The sequence below is a fragment of the Vulpes lagopus genome, chromosome 7 (assembly GCF_018345385.1).
Source record: "Vulpes lagopus strain Blue_001 chromosome 7, ASM1834538v1, whole genome shotgun sequence".
NCBI classification, from domain to species: domain Eukaryota; kingdom Metazoa; phylum Chordata; class Mammalia; order Carnivora; family Canidae; genus Vulpes; species Vulpes lagopus.
Window position 1 is genome coordinate 107,085,208 of NC_054830.1, and position 14,720 is coordinate 107,099,927.

The following is a 14,720-nucleotide window of genomic DNA, read 5'->3' on the forward strand; positions in this document are numbered from 1 at the left end:
AGAGAGAGAGAGGCAGAGACACAGGCAGAGGGAGAAGCAGGCTCCATGCACCGGGAGCCTGATGTGGGATTCGATCCCCGGTCTCCAGGATCGCGCCCTGGGCCAAAGGCAGGTGCTAAACTGCTGCGCCACCCAGGGATCCCAAGAAGCCTGATATTAAATCTACATGCTTAGGTCTTTAGTGGCTCTCATTCATTCATATGCTTACACAGGAGTTGCTTGCTATGTGTAATTGGTGTTTAGAATGTAGGTATTTTTCACGTTCAAATTATTTGTAACTTCAGAGTTATGTGGTGCTTTCCATAAAGTAGATTACTGATGATTTTGATCCCTTGGATACCTTTAAGATTGGCAGTATATAGTTTTCTTTTTTTTAAAGCTGTATTTTTAAGTAACCTCTGAACCCATGCTTTAACTCACAACCCCAAGATCAAGAGTCACATGCTCTACCAGCTGAGCCAGCCTGACACTGCTAAGATTGACAGTGTAATTTTGAGGCTTATCAAAGAACAGTGGGATTTGGCCTGAGTTTTCTATTTCTAGTTTTATTTCCCCTTAATTGATTACAAATTGCTGGAAGCTTTTGACAATTAGATGTTGGTTGTTTGGCTGCTAGTTCTTTAGGCTTTGAAAATTTTGTGATATGTTCCAAGAGATTTGGTGATTTCCACTTCCCTTAGTTATATTTCATAACAGGTAATCTCTTGTATGTACAATAGCCTTTTCTTTCAATATTGCATTGTAGTGAATTTATTGGAATATATTTGAAGTAATATCATGGATCTTAATTTAAGCCAAAATTGAACTTCATTTAATGTTAATATTTGCTGGGGCACCTGGGTGGCTCAGTCAGTTAAGCATTTGATCTTGATCTTAGCTTGGGTTTCAGTCTCAGGGTCATGCGTTCAGGCCCTTCATTGGGCTTCACGCTGAGTGTGGAGCCTACATTAAAAACAAAACGAAATACAAAAAACAAAATCTGCAGAAAACTAAACTGCACAAATAATCGTATATATATTCAGCTAAATCCATACTTGAACAGCAAATCAGCTCCATTATGACTTCATTTCCTACAGCCCACAGATTTCTTTCAACATATATTTAAAAATGCAGCCAGATTTCAGATATTAAAATGTGAAAAAGCCAAGCATCTTAACAGGGAGGAAATATGGTATTTTAGTAATAAGGATTATAAGTGTCTGTGGCTGTGGCTAGGCCCAGGCAGTTTGCTTGTCAAGGAGTTTGAAAGTAGAGGTTCTGTGTGTGGAGTGGCTGAGTTCCAATACAGTGTCCACTGCTTTACTGGGCTGAGTGACTTTGGGCCAGTTATCTGTCTCCCACTAGAAAGTATGCACCATATACAGTCATGGATTTTTCTGTCTTATGGTCACTTATGGTCAGAGTGGTATTGGTATCAGGTTCATGGTAGGCACATTTTTTTTTTTTTTTTATGGTAGACACATTAAAAAAAAACAATTTATCGAATGAATAAGAGAACTTCTCTACATCTTAGTTTTCTCATATGTAAAAGGTGGATAATGAGAGTAGAGTATATCTATCTTATGGAGTTGTTCTGAGGATGAAATCAGATGACACGTAAAAAGTCCTTAGCCCCCAAGAAGTGTTCATTACTGTAATATATGATTATTGCTGCTATTATTATTACTGCCACTATACTTCTGCTATTCTTACTACTGCTCACTGTTGACTGGGGGCATTTCTCAAGGGGACAAATGAGGCATTTTCTAGAGCCTGAGTTAGTCTGGATGGTTGTGTGACCTCAGCTTGGTGCCTAGCAGGGGCAGATTGGGAGTAGCTTCTTGCTCCCCAACGTTCTCAGCCCTCTTGGACCCGTCTGGACTTCTCCCAGGGCTCAGATACTGATCTTCCTCCAACACCACTTGCCATTGCCCAGGCAATGTTCTCCACTAGCCTCAAGCTCTTTAAGGACTATGAGGGTGCCTTCACCATCTTTGTGTCATGCACAGTTCCTGACACAAAGTCCCTGGTGGTTCTGTGGAGGGTGCTGAACAGATATGCCCTGAGGGAGTGAATGGGCAGCCTGGTGCTGGACGCTGTCCCGAGCCAGCTGAGGTTATGGGAATAAATTTTCACATTTTTCCAGAGAATAAGGACAAAAGTGGGAACTAGAGGTCAGAGGAGACATGGATCCCTGCCATTTTCTCTCCTGTTTTTCCTTCGTGTAGTTTCAGTTTTAAAATTCCTGTTATTTGAGGGAGGACAAAAGGACCTGGGAGGAGTTACAGAATCATGAGTCCTTTGGGTAGGACCCCTCCCCACTATGATCCCTGACCATCTCCCCTTCCCAATGGTAGAGCAGAGGCACACCAGAGTAAGCCCTTCACATTCTCCTGTTTCTTCCACAGAGGAGGTGTCTTGGGTCACAGCTCTGCCTGTGAGCAGATTGTCTGTTTAGTGTGTTCATCTTTGAGACCCAGAGTTTGGCCCTCACCATGGACAGCTTCTGTGACCCAGGGGTGGGCAGACTAAGCAACCCTCTAGGACAGACCCACTCTAAGGAGAAGAGTGATGACTCTCAAGTTGTAATGCAGGTTTGCCACTGAATTGCTGGTTAATAGACTTCTGAATCTTTGCTTTCTTAGCTGGTATTTATGTTTCTACTACTCAAGAATTCTGCGCCCTTCTTTTGAAACACTGTTGAAGTTTTCAGAGTGAGTAGTAATGGGGAAATGGCCCACAGTTTAGACACAAGTCAGGAAGACATTGGTTAGGTCTCTTAAAAAATTATAGTGTCAGGTGTGTGTTATAATGAGCACTACTGCTTACTTTCTGTAAGATTACTATTTAATGTGCTGTTGCCTCCTAAGCCTGTAATTAGAAGCCAAATACTGGTATCTTCTGAAAGGGATTGGGTCCTTGTCTCCCAGAATCATTGATATTGCATGCCCTCCTGTCTGAACTCTTAGCCTTTCCAGCCAGTGATGGGTGGAGGATGCTGGCTGGAGCTCCTTGGCTACTGGTTTAGATTTGAGTGCTTGCTGCCCAGGTATCATCCAGTGATTGAGCAGGTGCATCCTGCTGCCTTGCCTGAGCTGTTGGAAGCCCCACCTTACTATGAGGTCAGTAGTCAGAGTTGCCAGCTTTTCAGCTTGCAAACAGCCATCTGGCCTGGTCCCTGGTCACAGCATTACTCCTTTTACTATCCTCCTTTGGAAAGTGCAATTCGGTAAGCATCTAGGAGCAGAATAGCACAGCACTATGACCAAAAATCTCCCTTGATTGGCCACCATTCTCCAGGTATATTTCACACATCATTTTTTTTCCCCCAAAGTGACATTTGTATTGAAGTAAGTTCACAGGGACATGAACAAATAAAAAGTGTGCAGGTCAACTTTCTGCAAAGTGAAATACCCTCCTACCTAGCACATACATCAAGAAATAGAACCCTTTTCCCATCACTGCCTCCCACCCCAAGAAGCATAACTACCCATTCTAACTTCTCATGGATTAGTTTTGCCAACTTTTTAACCTTACATAAATGAAATGCTGGGGTGTGTATGCTTTGCATGTGATTTCTTTTGCCCAGCATGCTATTCGGCAGATCATTTCTCTTTCTCCACAAAGTCCCAAGTCAGAGATTTTGCAGAGGAGGAAACTAATGTGCTTTGACAATAAATAGCTTTGTAATATGAAGCTAACTGCATCTGCCTGCCAGGCCTCTGCTCTCTACGAACACATGCGCACACCCTGAGGGGAGACGGAAGTGAGTGACACCCAGGACCATTAAGAGCTTGCAGTCTGGATACAAAGCATATATCCTTATGTGGCTTAGAGAAGTAGTTGCCTGTAGTCAAAGTTCAAGGAAAGCACTCTCGAGTATTTTATTGTTAGGTGGGGAAGACCTCATAAAAAAAGGGAATATTTGAGCTAAAAATCAGAGAATAAGAGGATTTTGGAAAGCCATCACGGTTGAAGGGATCATAGGACTATAGACGTAGAAGTTTGGAATACTTATTTTACTTGGGGGAGTGGTAAGCAATGTGATGAGAGCCCAGGGTCTGGTAGGGGTGGTGGGAGAAGAGGCTGGAAATGGAATAGGTTGGGGGGTGAGGACTTTTTTTTTCTGTAGGTCAGTATTTACTCCACTGTGTGCCATAAAGCTTCAGTGTTTATGAGATACTCTCAAGTCTGACACATTTAGGAGACAGTGGCTAAACATGGGAACCAGGTTAAGAAACTGAAGGTCGTCAGAGCTTTTATATGTTAATGAGCTTTATAAATGGCTCAAGATGTGGGGGTATGTATGTATGGTACATGCTTCAGGCTCATTTACTCCCAGAACCTCTTTTACTACAGAAAGTCTGCTGCCCCTGATATTCTGAGGACCACATGATGGAGAATAGTCTTGAGGCTGATTTTCTTTGGTTGCCCTAAATATTCTGTCATTTATTTTACCTGTTGATTTTCCTTTTTTTGCAGTTCTTTCCATTAGTGATATATAATTTTTGATAATGAGACCATCTTCAGAAGATGTTTTGTCCATGGGAGTCTGGGTTGCCCTGGGCTGTGGAAGTGCCCTAGGGCACTCTAGGGCAGGTTTACTGGTTTAGAAACTGTTTCTATATTCCTTTTTGTCTTGAGTATCCTCTGCGCTATCTGGATAATGTCACATCAGACCCCAGATCTGTATGTGGTGTGAGCCTGGGGTTCTAATTTCATGAAGATATGGTTTTTAACTTCCCCACCTCCAGGAGATGGTGAGCTCCCCCACCCCTTTCCCTCGCAGATGGATGGAGTTCATCTAGTCCCAGTATATGGGACAGCAGGTGAATAATGCTGTCCACGTGGAGCCTGTGGCATAGACATTCTCCCTGATAAGACACCAGCTTCCTGATCCAGACGCCATTCTACCTAGTAATGGCCTTAGCTTCCATTCAGCTGTCAGACTTGCTTTCCTTCTCATTTAAAGCACCCAGGCACTTCCCTCTTTCTTTTTACTACGACTCAAAGCTTTATTTTTTGCTAATATGTCACTTTTTACGTGTTTGGAGCTGTAGGGGAAGATTCTTTCCAACTCTGCTCCATCTGCCATATTGACTGCAAGGCATTCTCAATCCCTGTGTCACACTCCATTCATTTGCAGGATTAGTGCCTTGAAATAGTCTTTCAGTTTGCAGGCATTCCTCTCAAACCACGGTGCTTCAGTCCTTCTCCTTCACAGAATCAGACTGGGTGTCTTTATCCTACATAGGCAGTAGCGGAAGGCTGAACAATTCCCAGCAAGGAATACCACCGTTTTAGTTTTGTCATTACTTTTGTTGTTTATATGAAGTCACATATTTGGCAATATGCTGTCCTAGGAGGAGAACCATACACTCAGTCATTCTCACTTTGACTAACTTATTCATTTTCTCAGTATATATTTATTGAGTACTATGTGGCTGATAGCATGTTATTCACATGAGAGACATTGGTGAACAGATCAACATAAGATCCCTGCCTTTGTGGAACTTAAAGTCACATGAGGGAGATAGATTTTATTAAAAATATACAGAAATAAATAGGTTTTATCAAATATGTACAGAAATAAATATAGAGTTACAAACTGTGAATGAAATGTGTTACGGACAAAGAGTGGAATGAAAGCCAGTGGTTCTCATTTCAGCTCTATTACCAATTAGCTGCGTAATGTTTGGGCAGACCATTTCCCCACTGTCTGCCTTGCTTTTCTCTTATATGAGTGACTCTGGCTGCTTCCCAGGGCTCTTGTGAGTCTGAGATGAAGCAACTACACAAAGGAGCTGTTAAGTGCCCTATAAAATCTTAGGATGATGGGACTGTCAGAAAGATGAGTGCAGCTGAGTAGGTTTTCTATAGTCAGGGGAGCTTTCAGACCAGGAAATCTCCCAGCCAGTGTTATGCTAGTAAATGTTTAACAACTGGTTCTGCAAAAAAACTTCTGAAAGCCCTGATTTGTTTGCTGATTCATTTGCTAATTTCCATGGTGTAAATACTTCCATCAAGGCTGATTTCAAACTACCAGTGTAATGTCACTAAACACCAAGATGGGAAGGAACTTGCACAATGAGCTCCAGCTCCATCCAGGACCTCACTGTTCCCAACAGTCCCTGATGTGGGTGTAGGACAGCAAAGCAGGAGTATAATTCACAAAAGTCCTGCTAAGCTTCAGTTTAATAAATGACAAGCATTCTTTTCTAGTAGTGCTGTCTTCTTGATTGAAAATCCTGGCAGTGGGCAGCCTGGGTGGCTCAGCAGTTTAGCACCACCTTAGGCCCAGGGCCTGATCCTGGAGACCTGGGATCGAGTCCCATATTGGGCTCCCTAAATGGAGCCTGCTTCTCCCTCTGCCTGTCTCTGCCTCTCTCTCTCTGTGTTTCTCATGAATAAATAAAATCTTAAAAAAAAAAAAAAAAATCCTGGCAGTGAATGCTTGGATGCTATTGGCTCAATCCCTGGGAAGGAAGAGTATCTAGCAGGGGAATGTCCTAAGAGCACGTGTGTATGTGTGTGTGTGTGTGTGTGTTTAATTATGATTATGGTTGTTGGAATGTAGTTTCCCAAGTCATTGGTCTGCCCAGGTTTTCCAGCTTATTGTGCCTCTGAGATGTAATATTGCACAATGTTAGAACTTGGGTTTTGGAGTTAGAGGTAGGTTCACATCCCAGATCCACTATTTCCTGGCAGTATGACCTTGGATAGTAAGCTCTCTGAGGTTGTTTCACATCTATAAAACGTGAACAATGATATGTATTTCACAGGATTTTTGGGTGAGTTAAATGGCATCATGCATGTAAAATGCATAGTACTGTGTCTGCTGTTCTTAAAATCAGCATTTCTCAAATCTTTAACAAATTAAGTCCATGTTTTGGAAAAAAAACTAGTTTTTTTCCCTGATCTTGTCAAAATTGGCTTCTTTTCCTCCATCCTATGCTTTGCTCTGAATCATCCTCAACTGGACCTTTTCCCTTGCCCTGTCACTGCCCTGCCTATTTTTAACCGAAGTCCCCTTCTTGATTTTCAGAACACATTTTGAAAGCAAGCCGATGCCCCAGTGCTCCCCATTCTATTCACAGGTCCAGGTACAGTGTGCCTGGCTGCCTGCCTCACCAGAGAGGTGGTGTAGGGGGTTCACCTTCATCTGGTGTTCCGGCCAAGGCTTGTGCTTACATTGGAAGCATGGGGAGCCAAGAACTATGAAATTCGATTTTCTCTATCCTTTTTCCACCTAGCAACCTTGTAGCCCTCAAGAGATTGGCTTTGGAATATGAAGCAGTAAGGAAGTTATGCTCTTTTCTTTGTTTAAAAGTAAAACCCTAAGCATGCCTTGTGGCAGCTGATTTCATCGTGGGATCCATAAAAAGTGTTTTCATCTGAGTACACATCACGCTGTCCTGTGACTGAAGCTACAGGGCTTCTGCTTAGATTTCATAGACTAGGAGTTGAGACCCTCTTCCTATAAAGCACCAGATAATAAATATTTTAGGCTTTCTGGGCCATAGAGTCTCAATTCAACTGTGCTGTTGCAGTGTGAAAGCCACAGACAATATGTATAAACGAGTGAGTATGGCTGTGTTCCAGTAAAATTTTATTTATGAAAACAGGTGGCAGGCTGAATGTGGCCTGTGGGCTGTAGTCTGCCAGCCGCTGCTATGGGCCTGTAACAGGCGGCTGAGAACAGTGGATAAGAGCACGAGTGCTGGCCCTGGAGTCTGCGTGAACCCCAGCTCTGCTGCTTTGTAGCCCTGGGCTTGGGTGAGGCACTTAACAAGGGTTACGAGTATCTGTTCATTGGGCTCTCACGGAGTCCAGGGCGACAGTGTCCACAAAGGGTGGTGCAGGGCCTGGCACACGATAAATACCAGCTCCTGCTGTTCCTACTTGTTACCGCCTTGCATTGGCTGGTCCCTTAACAGGAGGGGCTGTGGGAATGATTTTAGGCACATTTAAACACCAAAGCTAGTTGAAAGTTTATTTGCTTGTTTATTTTCTTAATATGGAGTCTCAATGAAAAAAACACATGGCTTGCTCTAGCTGCCCAGAAGGTCACCGTTGTTGCTGAGTGCTGTGGCTTTCACAGCCCAGTAGGTAAACAGTGCAACTAAATGGAACCAGTCAGACAAGTCACGCCAAAAATAAAGATAAGTTAAATATCGACTTCATTGGACTCGGCTTGCTTTTTAGCTTTTATAATGAAGACCAAGCTGGTTGACGGGAAAGGGCATTGTCAGGAAATCCCACCTCCTCAAGGACTTCGTGGTTCATCCTTGAGCAGAGCTTTGTCAGCCGGCCACCTGCTCTGTGTCTGGCATTGTGCTGGGAGGTGGGGGTTGTGTATTGAGGAGGGACACTTCTGACCTTGCAAGAGCTCGCAGTCTATGAGGAGCAGAAGACTGTTGGATAACCACGTGTCGAGGCAGGATGGGACTGTGGTTGCTCACCAACGAATCCGGCATGGTTTCTAGTTTCCTCTGGCCTCTGATATCAGTCCTCTTCCCCCCCAGCTCTGCTTCTTGCTCCAGCCTGGACAGCTTCCACTGCCTCCTTGCATTGCTTATTCTGAACTCGCGTGTCCATTCGTTCATTCAAAAAATATTAGAGTATGTATTATTTGCTATTAAGTAAGACAAGGCCCTGTTCTTAGGGATGTGGACAGCTACTTGGAGCAGCACATAGTCACTCGCAAACCAGTGCTGTGAGGGTGAGAGATAAAGCTCTGTGAGAGCAAATAATCTTAAAAAATGAACTGGAGAAGGAGGATTTCTATGGTGTGTGTGTGTTTATATTTGTGCACATAGGGGTTATTTTTTACAGAACTGAGATTTTTTAATAAACTATACAAACTATTTTTTTTTTTTTTACAAACTATACACAGAGGCTGCTCCTCTCTCTTCCATTCCATTAATTTCTCCTCCCTTCCCTTTCTTTTTTTTTTTTCTTCCTTCCCTTTCTGATTGATTCTTTGCCTGTTTTGAGTATACCCAGCCTGACTTAAGTTTATATTTAGGAAATAAGGGCGAAAACATTATTAACATATCGATACACACAAAAATATATGCAGGGTTAGAAAAATTAGAGATTTTTTCTACCCCTGGGAGTTAGTTTTCAACTTTATGCCATATTGTAAATTTAGTTGTCATATTTATCCTTTTCCCTTAAAATTTCTTTTCCTCTCCCCTCTGCTGTTCATTTTGAAAAATTTCAAACCTATATTAAAGCTTGAAGGCATGCACATTCATATGCTCTTAACCTAGATTGACCAGTTAACATTTTGCTTCATTTGTCTTATTTTCTCTCTCTTTACATATTTAATCTTTTATTTTGCTGAGCCATTTGACAGTAAGTTGCAGACATCATAACATTTTACCCCTAGCATTTGAGTATGTACCTCCTAAGAACAAGGAAATTATCTTTTAAAACCATAAAACCATTATCACACCAAAGAAATTTAACACTAATATAATGATATGGGCTAATACATAGTCAGCATTCAAATTTTCTGACAGTCTCAAAAGAGTCCTTTATGGCTATTTCTTTTAAATCCACGATCCAATCAAGGATCACGCATTGCATTCAGTTCCCATGTCTCTAAATCCCCTTAATCTAGAACTCTCTGTCTTTTTCTTTCTTTCTTTTTATAATATTAGTGGTTTTGGAGAATTCAGGCCAGCTGTCTTACAGAATGTTCCAAACATGGAGTTGTCTGTTTCCTCACTATAAGATTCAAGTGAAACATTTTAGGAAGAAACTAGAGGATGCTGTGTCCTTCCCATTATGTCACAGTCAGGAAGATAAGTTTGTCCTATTATTGGTGGTGCTAACTTAGGTCACTTGTTCAGTGATATCTGTCAGATTTTCCCATTTAGAGGCTGCCCACTCCCCTGCCATGTATTTCATAAGTAAACTGAGAGTGATGCTTTGAAAACTGTATCTTGTTCCCCAACAATTTTTCACGCAGTGATTTGAGCATATACTGGTGAACTTTGTTCAATCAGTTATTATATCGATGGTTGCAAAATGATGTTTTTCTGTCATTCTTTCTACTTTTATTGGTTGGCATTTGGTCTGTGAAGAAGATCCCTTCCCACATTTATTTTTTTAAGATTTTATTTATTATTTACTTGAGAGAGAGAGAGAGCACACAAAGGGAGAAGGAGAAGCAGACTCCCCGCTGAGCAGGGAGCCCGACCTGGGGCTCCATCCCAGGACCCTGGGGTCATGACCTGAGCCAAAGGCAAATGCTTAACCCACTGAGCCACCAGGAGCCCCAACCTCCCCACACGTTTAAAAGTATCCTTATGGATTCATGGGTTCTTTTTTGTTCATTGTATTATGATCCATTACTGTGTTTTTCTTTTCTCTGAGAATGTTTTATTTTTTCTGAGAATGTTTTAAATTGAGTTATGACTTATGCACAGTGAAATGTACAGATACTACGCATACAGCCTAATTAGTTTTCACAAATGCATATGTACATGTAAATCCCACCCTGTCCAGATATAGAACATATCCATTCCCCCAAAAAGTTTCCTTTGGCGCTTTCCCAGTCATTCCCCATCCCACTTCACCAAGACTAATCTGATTTCTTCCTTGTTCTCTTTGATGTTTTGTCCCAAATATTGGCAATGAAAGCCCCATTTGTTGGCTCTGTATCCATTTGATGTGTGCATCTTAATCTTTGAGCACTTTTTTGGGTTCTGGCACAAGAAGGCATTTTATTATTTTTGCCAGTTGAAAATATCCCGTACTATGTATACTAGTTAAATAATTTTTTTTAAGATTCAAATAAGTCTCAATTTTAATAAGATCCTCTACATACACATTTGCTACTAAAAATTGAAATAGCACATCAAAAAATTACAATTTCTGAAAACCAGAAAAATCTACCTTATGCACACCCTCCCCTAATTATACTCTAACCAAACCACCCCAAGTTTTCTGTGTATTCCTTCTGCACAAGTTACTTCTGATTTTTTGATGTTAGGTTTTATCTTAATGACTTTAGGCTTCTCAAACACTTAGGCACACTCAAAACCTAGTAGTGCTTCTTTAGGTCAAATTGAAAAGTGGACATAAACTGACACCATTCAAATGCAAACTACAGGAACTGAAGTCATTCAAATGCAAATTACAGGATTCCTCACAAACTACTAATATCAAACTAGAATAGATACAAGACTATCTAGACTAGAAAATACAAGACTAGAAAATATCCCGTACTATGTATACTAGTTAAATAATTTCTCCTTTATTGAGCTTTAAGTTGCTTCCTTTTTATTTTGTTACCAAAATGCTGCAGCAAACATCCTGGAATACATATTCTTTTGTGAACAGCACTTTTGTGAGTATTTTTTGTAGACTAGGTCCTAGAAGTGATATTTCTCAAAGAGTATGCACGTTGAAATACTTGATTGATATTGGCAGATTCTTCCCTCCCCTCTTAAAGATCTGTGTTTAAATTTCCAGAACTAGTGCTGGTATCCCTGCAGCCTTATCAACATTGGATTTTGTCTGTCTATGTGAATATGGTAGCATGTAGAGTGTGATTTTGGACTTCTTCTTGAGCATGGTGCACATCCAAACCAGAGAGCCTCCTTCTTGGTTCCGAGCCTGATTTTCATTTGTAGACAAATGAAATCTCTTCTCAAGGGAGAGGTTAAACCAAGGAGAAATTTTTGACAGGAAACTCTCTGTCATTTGGTGACACACTCACCATTTTACAGCCAGCTTTTCGCACATGATATTATTGTCTTGATTCTGCATTAACTGCACTTAGGAGATGAATAAGGAGAGGGATTTGCGTGAGGAGCGTGGTAGCCTTCCCCCCCCAAGGCTTCTGGTTTTCCTGAGCAGTCTTTATAAAATTTGATTCAGAGTTCCTGTTCTGTATTTCTATCTTTAAATAACCATGAGACCTGATTTTTATTTTGCAGTGAACCTCGGTGAGTCTCTATTTGGGGTAGCAGGTTTATTATAACCTCTGTGTATGTGTGTGTATGTGATCCATTAGTCTGATGTCTGCTAACAGACAAAATCTTTCCATTTTTTTATTGTAACTATTGAATCTTAGGTTAACCACCTTCGTGAATGATTTGGAAGTTGGACATTTTTTTTCTGGCTGAGGAAACTCTTTGAAAGCTCTTATCTCTGCTACAGTTACCTGTGTTGATTTTCTTTATAGGTATTTGAAGCTGTGATTTCATGGATCAATTATGAGAAAGAAACCCGTTTAGAACACATGGCAAAACTGATGGAACATGTCCGTCTCCCTCTCTTACCTAGGGATTACCTGGTCCAGGTGAGTGCTATATGAAGAACAAATTGCTTTCCTGCTCCCCCAGGCCTCTGGGAATAGCAGCAGGCAGTCCCGGTTGTATGGGGTAGTTGAGGAGTTTTATGGGTCTTTTGCATGAGTTGAGGGCACCAACCCAGTGGCTTAAGTGTGAAGCATGGTAGTGTAAGGGTTTTTATTTTTATATTTTTACATTTTTATTATTATTATTTTTTAAACAGTTTTTAAATTTTTAAAATTTTTATTTATGATAGTTTATTTTTTATTTATGATTTTTTATTTTTTATTTATGATAGTCACACACACAGAGAGAGAGAGGCAGAGACACAGGCAGAGGGAGAAGCAGGCTCCATGCACTGGGAGCCTGACGTGGGATTCGATCCAGGGTCTCCAGGATCGCGCTCTGGGCCAAAGGCAAGCGCCAAACTGCTGCGCCACCCAGGGATCCCACATTTTTATTATTAAAGTATAGTTGACATACAATGTTCTATTAGATGGTAGTATGAGGTTTGAGAATAAGACACTTAGGGTTTAGTTCCTACTCCACTACTTGTTAGCTTTGAGTTTTTATTTAACTTCTTCAAGTCTTAGTTTCTTCTTTGAAGAAGAAATATGGTAGTAGAGCCCCGTCAGGATTGTTGTGAGGACCAAAGGAGTTGTAAATATGCAAGACAGATGTTTAGCATGGAGCTGCGCATATTAGATGCTCACTGGAAGTTAGCCACTTTTACTGTAGGGGAGCTAAGCAAGAATAAGTCATTTCCATGTTTCTGTGTTCTCTTTACTTTTGTGCTAAGAAACTTAGAGCCCTATTCAGGATTAGGTAAAAACCAGTTCCTTCACAGGTGCCTAGCACACATATTGCTTCCTCTGAGGAAGTAAAGAAAAATTAAGAATTACGGGGTGCCAGTGTGATATTTAATCCTTATTTAATATTTAATCCTTATTAAAACCCTCTGAAGCAAAGACAAATAACCTAGTAGTTACAAGACTTTTTACAAGTCTAGGCCTTGGGGTTTATGGAGGCGGAGGATTATTTGGCAGTAGAAGGCAGTGTCAGGATTCAAATTCAAGTCTGTTGACCCTGAAGCACCTGCCTTCCACTAAGCAGGCTGTCACCTTTAATACTGTCTGTTTATCCATTGGCTGTAGATACTCTTCTAAGTAGGCAGAGGGCAAAACTTAAATATACGAACAAAACAAAACAGCAAGGCAGCAGGCCACTACTCATCTATTTCCAAGAAGTTTCTGAAAGGAATGGAAGGTGTGAGGCGAGAAGAAGAGAGAAGGTTCAGCAACTCAGTGGCCTAGCTGTCACTTCCCAGCCATCTAACACTGGGCAAGTGTTCAACCTTTCTCAACCTCTGTCTTCTCATCTGGTAAAAACAGCACCTGCTCTTATAGGATTGTTTGGGTGTAGAATGAGATAATCTATATAAAGGCTGCAACACTGTGAGTGAATGCTGGCTGATACTACTACCGTCTTGACAATCATGGACACTATTGGGAGTAGCGGGAGAACATTGTATCTTCACAAACGCTTGTAAAATCATCGGCTTGTGACCCTGTTGACCATAAGTCTAATGGACCAATGAGATGATCCCTGAACCTCTGAGCCTCAGTCCAGTCCTATTCTCAGGTACTGGGGCAAGGGTTTACAAGCCCTTCTTTGTGCCCGGCGTTTTATGGTTTGGATGTTACCACTGCCCCCTAGTGGCAGCGTCTCCTTCCTGTAGAAAAGGTTCTCTAAGCAGAGGGACTGAACTGGCCTGAGCTCCCAGTGTCAGAATCAAACCTCCTACTGTCCTGTGGGAAATGGACCAAAAGTGGAGGCAGACGTCTGGCCTCCAGCACAGCATCACTTCCACAGGAAGGGCAATCTGTGGACCTGGTTTCTGGGGAAAACTAAAGAGGCCTTAGAGACCCTTAGTCATAACCTCAATCAGGTGTCCACAACTGAAACTTAAAGATACTAGAAACTAGTTCTTAAGTTATTATGGCAAAGTAGGGTTTATATCTGGAGGAGAAGGAGGTCAGAGGTAGTGGGCATGACCCTTCTACCCCTCTTTTCAAAGGGCTCTTTTCAGAACATCTCTGGAAGAGGATGTTTCATTAACACTTATTTAACTTTGAAGTTTCAAACTAGTACAGCCTGCTAGGGGTGGCCGATCGTGGTTGAGGACACAGGGAAAGCCCTGGGCAGACCTGTACCAGCACTTATTTCTGGGGAAGGCGTTTTTGTTTGTTTTTAAACTACTAATGTTTATTAGGCTTTATTAAATATTTTGAAATATTGAAGAAGTGTGTAATAGGCTATATTTAAATTTTTTTAAGTTGTGATTATGTATATATAACACAAACTTTACCATTTTGACCATTTTTAAGTGTGCAGTTCATTCAGTGTACTAATTGTATTCATCATGCTGTA

The 14,720-nt window shown here is 41.4% G+C and overlaps 1 protein-coding gene across 4 annotated transcripts in view; it reads left to right on the forward strand.

Moving 5' to 3' along the window:
* Positions 1 to 14,720, forward strand: part of KLHL3 (kelch like family member 3) — a 283,446-nt gene that overhangs the window by 223,471 nt on the left and 45,255 nt on the right. For all 4 annotated transcript variants that reach the window (XM_041761278.1, XM_041761281.1, XM_041761279.1 and 1 more), the window contains one exon: positions 12,182 to 12,298. In XM_041761278.1, coding sequence (XP_041617212.1) covers positions 12,182 to 12,298 — 117 coding nt within the window. The remainder of the gene's footprint in view (positions 1 to 12,181; positions 12,299 to 14,720) is intronic.